This window comes from Mesocricetus auratus, unplaced genomic scaffold, assembly GCF_017639785.1.
Source record: "Mesocricetus auratus isolate SY011 unplaced genomic scaffold, BCM_Maur_2.0 Super-Scaffold_100707, whole genome shotgun sequence".
In the NCBI taxonomy this organism is placed as follows: Eukaryota; Metazoa; Chordata; class Mammalia; order Rodentia; family Cricetidae; genus Mesocricetus; species Mesocricetus auratus.
Genome location: NW_024429269.1, coordinates 14385776 through 14392346, shown reverse-complemented (window position 1 = coordinate 14392346; position 6571 = coordinate 14385776). Strand labels below are relative to the sequence as shown.

The window sequence follows — 6571 nt, the reverse complement described above, 5'->3', positions numbered from 1 at the left end:
CCTGGGTCTTCTGCAAGAGTGGCCAATGTTCTTAACTGAGAAACCATCTTTCTAGCCCCCTACATATACTATACTTAAAGAATGTATCTATGTTACTGTTTCTTCATTTGTCTGTTTTAAGCAACATTTATCACCTCTCCCCACAGGGCGGCTCAGGTGTTGTCATGACACGCCAGTTCCTTCTTAGTGAGTGGTCCAGGACTGGTCCAGGACAAGTTGGAAGTTTCAGTGGCTTCCATAGTTCAGTTTTCAAATTATACTCCCTCCTCTTGTCAGTGTCCTGTTTGTTCATCCTTGTTAGCTCCATTCAGTGTTTTGCTTATGCTCTGGAACATTTGTTTCATGATGCAAAGATGTGTTTGATTAAGTAAACTTCACCTGCGGTCAGGAGTCTGGGTCAGCACCTAGCTGACAGGAAGTTGTAGGGAGGAGCCAGGTGGAGAAAGGTTTACAGAAGGGGGCGGGGCTTGAGAACTTCTTGGGAGATCAGAAGAGGTGAGCTAGGTGACCCACATGAGCTGTTTGATATTCCGCCTCTCTGGAAAGCAGGGTCCTACTCCGCCTCTCTGGAAAGCAGGGTCCTACCCCAACCTTTGAATCTTGAGTTCTTTAGTGGAACAGAAATTTAAGTAAGTTTCCTTAGTAGCTTTGAACAAGTTGGTGCCTGAGAAAGCAGAATTCCCTCGGGCTTTTGCTCTTGCTGCCTAGCCTCTGCTGGTAGCCGTGGAGCTGCTGCGGTTGCTAAATAGGATAGCCAGATGTAACTTAAAAGAACGAAACAATAAAAAGAAAAACATCAATCCTCAGTATTTATTGAGCAGCAAGAGCAACATCATGTCTAGTACCAGGAACCTGGTCAACTACCCAGGGCTAGTGAAGTTATGAATCTTAGAGGAGAACCTACTACTACCACTTTACTAAACCAGGATGATCCCTAACTTAATATGCACAGAGATATAATAAGCATAGATCTCATCACTCATTAAAAAGAAAAAAAACTCTCTGGGCAGCCATTGCCTATTAAAGTGCAGATAGTAAGTGGCTGTGTGGTGTTCAGCCCCAACTGATATACCTACAACACAACTCCTGCACCTGGGGCTCGATCGTTACAGAAGAGGGCCATAAAGGTTCTAAGAGCCAGAGAAACAGGAAGTTTGCTATGAGATTTTTGTCTCCTGGAAATGACAGAGAAGCTATTTCCATAAAGTCTCACCAATATGACGGCCTAAAAAAAGACCTGAAAAAGGATGACTCCAAAAACATGTCAACATGGAAAGCGAGAATCTCATGGGACCTCAATCCTAGACAAAAAGCTAGAGTCAACCAAGGAATGCTGAGAGCAGGAAAAGTAGTCCAAGTATAGAACTGTTGGTTACTGCCAAGGTGCGCACGCCACTACTGCTGGCTATATATAATATATATAACATTATATGTAATATATTATATATAGTGATTCATAGGCATCATAGTCGAGTAGAGCAACTAGTTGCTTCCATATTTTAGAAGGAATCTTCTTGTACCATACCTCAGGGATATGTTTTCTTTTCTTTTTTCATGATTACTTTACATAGTCAATTTTTTTCCTGACATTTTTAACTACTTAAAAACTAATTGAAATTTTTTCAGGTTTTTATATTTCCTATTTATCAGTTTCTGTTTTTATCTTTATCATGCCCTTTCTTCTGATCACTTTGAGCTTGATTTACTCATCCTTTTCTAGTTTATGAAGGTGAAAACTTAGGTAACTTACTTTATACCTTTCTCCCTTTTCTAATGTAAACATTTAATGCTATGAATTTTTTACAAGTGCTCATTGAGTTACAGTTCACAATTTTCCTATATTTTACCTTTCCTTCAAAGTAAGAGTTTTTAAAATTGCAAGTATTTTCTGACATCTTTTTTTGACAGATGGATTGCGTAGAAATATTTTTTCTGGCTTCCAATGTATTAGTTGCCTGTGATTATTTCTCATTTCATTTTGTTTTACTTAGGAAATATATTTAAACCTTCTTTTCTGGTACTGATTGGGCCCAGATTTAATCTTTTAAATCTTTTCATAGGGAACAGAGTAGTATTTACCTATTCTAAACTAAGTTTTTATTATATGTATTAATTGGGTGAGAGAGGAGGGGTTATATATGTGTGGTGTGTGTGTGTATGTATGGTATATTTGTGTGTGTATGTGATGTGTATGTGGTGTGTGTGGGTGTGAGTACCATACCACATATGTGGAGGTCAGAGGTTAACTTGCAGGAGTCATCTTTCTCCTCCTTGTGTCAAGTCTTCAGATTAAAGAAGGCAATCGTCTTTACCTCTTGGGTCATTTTGACAGCCGTATATATTTTAATTTTGACTGTGTGTGTGTGCACACATGTGTGTGCCTATGTGTGCATATATGTGTGCATGTGGGGAAGTGGTCTGTGTCTTCCTCTATCATTCCCCACTTTATTTTTTTCTTTCAGTCAACCTGGTGCTCACTGGTTTAAGAACAGCAGGGCAAGGATCTGCCTGTGTCCATACAACAAACTCGCACCACTGGGTTCACATCTTAGCAGCCATGCTCAGCTTTTCTGTGGATGCTAGGGTCTAAATGCAAGCCTCCAAATGCAGCACTTTACCTACTAAGCTGTCTCCTTAGCCCCAGAGAACATAGACTTTTGTCTTATTAGAATGTTTTTCTTTCATATTGGGAATCTGAGAAAAAGGAAGCTCTGATAATATTGTTGAAAATCTCTATAAAATTATGAACCATGGTGTCTTAGTTGATTTGTGCTACTATAACAAAATACTACAAGCTAGATGTATTATAGTCAACAGAAATTTATTAAGCTCATAGTTCTGCAAGTACAAAAGACTGCAACTGGTGAGCGCCATCTTGCTGCATTACAACATGGCAGGAGCAAGAGGAGAAGGAACTTGGTGGACCTGACTCTTCATCGGAAACTCTTGCAAAAATGGACTCCTGGGGCTGGGAGATGGCTCAGCAGTTAAGAGCATTGGCTGCGCTTCCCAGGTCCTGAGTTCAGTTCCCAGCAGCAACATGATGGCTCACAACCATCTATAATGAGATCTGGTGCACTCTTCTGGCCTCAGTATACATGCAGGCAGAATACTAGATACATAATAAATAAATCTTTAAAAGAAAAAAAAAGAATGGACTCCTGTAATAAAGGTATTAATCCATCCATGAAGGCAGAACTCTCATGACTTCAGTATTTGTAATGGAATTATGTTTTCAATGAACAGACTCTGGACTCAGGCTAAAACTGTCACCAGGCTGACTTCCTTCCCTGACTGGCCATGGAACTTATTGGGTTCCACATGCAGAAGCAGCTGCTGTAGTTGGGTGAGGGGTATAGATGTGTATCTACACATACCTATATGCATGCAATGCAATTGGCAGAAAGGAGCCATGATTGTGAAGGAGAGCAGGGAAGGGTATATGAGAGAATTTGGAGGAAGGATCGAGAAGGAGGAAATGATGTAATTATATTATAATCTCAAAACATACAAGAAATAATTAAATGAAATAAAATTAAAGTTAAAAAGCGATAGGGACCTGAAGAGGTGACTTGGTGGTTAAAGGAGGTGATTTGGTGGTTAAAGCTTGCTACCACTTTTGAATAGGACCTATGTTTGGTTCCCAGCACCCACATGGCAGCTCACAGATTCTCAGTATTAAAGAAAAACGGTCAAATAATTCAAAAATATATATACTCTTGGACTGAGGAGACAACTTAGTGGGTTGTGACTTGGGTTCCTCTTTGGCCTCTAGGGGCACAGGACACACATGGTGCACTTACATACTTGCTGGCAAACACACACACACACATAAAATAATAATAAATCTCTTACATGTAAAAGAATGAGAAGCACAAGAGACACAAGTTTGCCTGCTCTTTCAGGGGACCTGTGGTGGGAGGGTCTGCCAGTTGTCAATCAAGCAGCCAAGGTTCCTGGATCTGACAATCTCTGATATGTAAAAGGGAAAAAAATACTAGGGGATGCCTGCACAGTCCAGACCCACAGCCTGCCCTGAGCTGGACTTAGAGGCTGTTGTGAGCCTCCTAGCACATGCCAGGAATGGAACTCCAGTGCTCTGAACGAGCTGCAGACACTCTTAACCACTGAGCCATCTCTCCAGGCTCTGGCTTACAGTGCTTGAGAAAAGGGTTCCTACATCCTCTGTTAGATTTACTCTGAGTATTTGATAATTTCTGATGCAATTGAAAAATCAAACCATTAAACAGTTGAATGTTTCTTTGTAAATTAATTTTTAAGGTGATATACAAAGTGATAGGTTTCACTGAGGCATTTTCGTATGCACCCATCAACCAGCTTTTGGAACTACTGCCTGAATATTCAACTTCTTATTAGAATGCTGACATTTTTATTTTATTTATTTTATTTTTTTGGAGACAGGATCTCACGGGGAAGCTCTGGCTGCCCTGAAACTCACTCTATAGACCAGGCTGCCCTCCAGCTAACAGATCCGCCTGCCTCTGCCTTCAGAGTGCTGGGATAAATGTGTGTCCCACCATGACTGCTGGGAAGGTTGACTTTCATTGCCTGCGAGGTCCTTTTATGTAGCAGCGTCATTCCAGTTGCTTCTTTCTACTTGATAGCCCTTGACTTAGTGTTTCCTATGTTTCTTGACTTAGTCCACATTTACTTATACCACTATATCAATTCTTCCATATGTAATACTTTCGAAGTCTTTGGGCATACTTTTATCAAACTTGAAAAGTACTACCAAGTTTACTCTGAGCATTTAAGAAAGGGGAAATTATAAGATTCAGGTACAAATATCAAGACGCAACACATAGTACCAGTATATTGGAATTCCTGTCGTCTCCAAACCAGACAGAATGGATGACTATGATACGTGTGAGATAAGCACTGTAGGTTAGAGAACAACACAGAAAACTGCCCTCATGGATAAAATCAATGACTACCAGGGCTAGCTCCATTAGCAAAGGTCCAGGCAGTCACCAGTGATTTTTGTCTTCATGTCTGGCTCCACTTTTGGAGCTTGCTCATGTGCTCCCGAAATACCTGCTTCACCTGCTTGTTCCTCAGGGTGTAGATGAAGGGGTTGAGTGTCGGTGTCACTACAGTGTTGAGCAATGACACCACCTTGCTATGGCTCTCCCCCTGTCCACTCTTGCCAGGCCGGACATACATAAAGATACAGCTGCCATAGAAGAGAGACACCACAATGATGTGAGAGGAGCAGGTTGAGAAGGCTTTCTTCCTCTCCTTGGCTGAGGGAATGCGCAGGATGGTATAGACAATGTGGACATAGCAGGTGGCAGTCACTGTCAGAGTGCCCAGGAGGCTGAAGTTGGCAATCATAAAACCCAGGAACTCTATCAGGCTTGTATCTGCACATACTAGTTCCAGGACTGGAAAGCTGTCACAGAAGAAATGGTTAATGACGTTGGAGCCACAGAAGGGCTGATAAAATGTTAAGGAACTGGGGACCATGATGAGAACAAACCCTGTCATCCACGAGCAAAACACAAGCTGTACACAGACTCTTTTGCTCATGATGGTGGCATAGCGCAAAGGGTTACAAATGGCCACATACCTATCAAAGGACATTACTGCCAATAGAAAGAACTCCGTGGTGCCCAGGAAGAAATAGAGGAATTGTTGGAGGAAGCAACCTATTAGGGAGATGGTCTTGTGTCCTGTGATGATATTGGTTAGCATCTTGGGAAAGATGACAGAGGTGAACCAGATCTCTAGGACAGCAAAGTTTCGGAGGAAGTAGTACATGGGGGTGTAAAGGCGCCTGTCCGCTAGGGTGATAAAGATGATGAGGAAGTTTCCCAGCAGTGTGAGAAGGTAGGTCAAGAGGAAGCCCAGGAAAATGAACAACTGCAGCTCACAGGCATCAGACAGCCCCAGCAAAATGAACTCAGTGACAGTGGTGATGTTCTCCATGGCCCCTCCCACCTCCGCTGAGGATGTTCCTGGATCATGCTCAGCATCAGGACCTGAGTTCTGAGCACCTGGGGACAATACGGGGCTGAAAAATACAGAGGGATGAGTATGACACTTGGAGCTGAAGGACTCCTTTAGTGCCCTCAGCTCTTAGCCTTCTCAGGTTGATGATTAAGATCTCTCATGGAGTCAAGAACAGATCATAAACATTGACATCATTTTAGAAAATCTAAGGGAGTTACTTAGAAAAAAACTAAAACAACTTTTTATATAGCCTATCTTTTTTCTTCTAGGAATTTTTTTTACTATTTTAGATTGGATGATATCTTTTCTCAGGTTCATTTAAATGTTGTAAGAGGTCTCTTAGATCCACTCAAAGATTTCCCTTTGCAAATGTGAATCAAAGACTCTTATCACCATAGGAAGGCATTTTAGGCAAGACCGTAACTGCGTTTGAATTCCAGTTACCTCATCTTAAGAATCTCCTTTCATCCATAAGAAAACAAAAACAGTACCTATGGAAATTTCTTCCATAATTCATAGCCAACACATAGTCCTATGAGCAAGCAGCTACATAATGCCACCTATCTTCATTTCTTCATTGATAGCCAAAATTAGTAGG

General features: G+C 41.4%; 1 protein-coding gene across 1 annotated transcript; it reads right to left on the bottom strand.

Moving 5' to 3' along the window:
- Nucleotides 1–5007: 5007 nt before the first annotated feature.
- Nucleotides 5008–5949, bottom strand: LOC121137832 (olfactory receptor 49-like). The gene has a single exon (XM_040740591.1). The coding sequence runs from the start codon at nucleotides 5947–5949 to the stop codon at nucleotides 5008–5010; it is 942 nt and encodes a 313-aa protein (XP_040596525.1).
- Nucleotides 5950–6571: the final 622 nt, after the last annotated feature.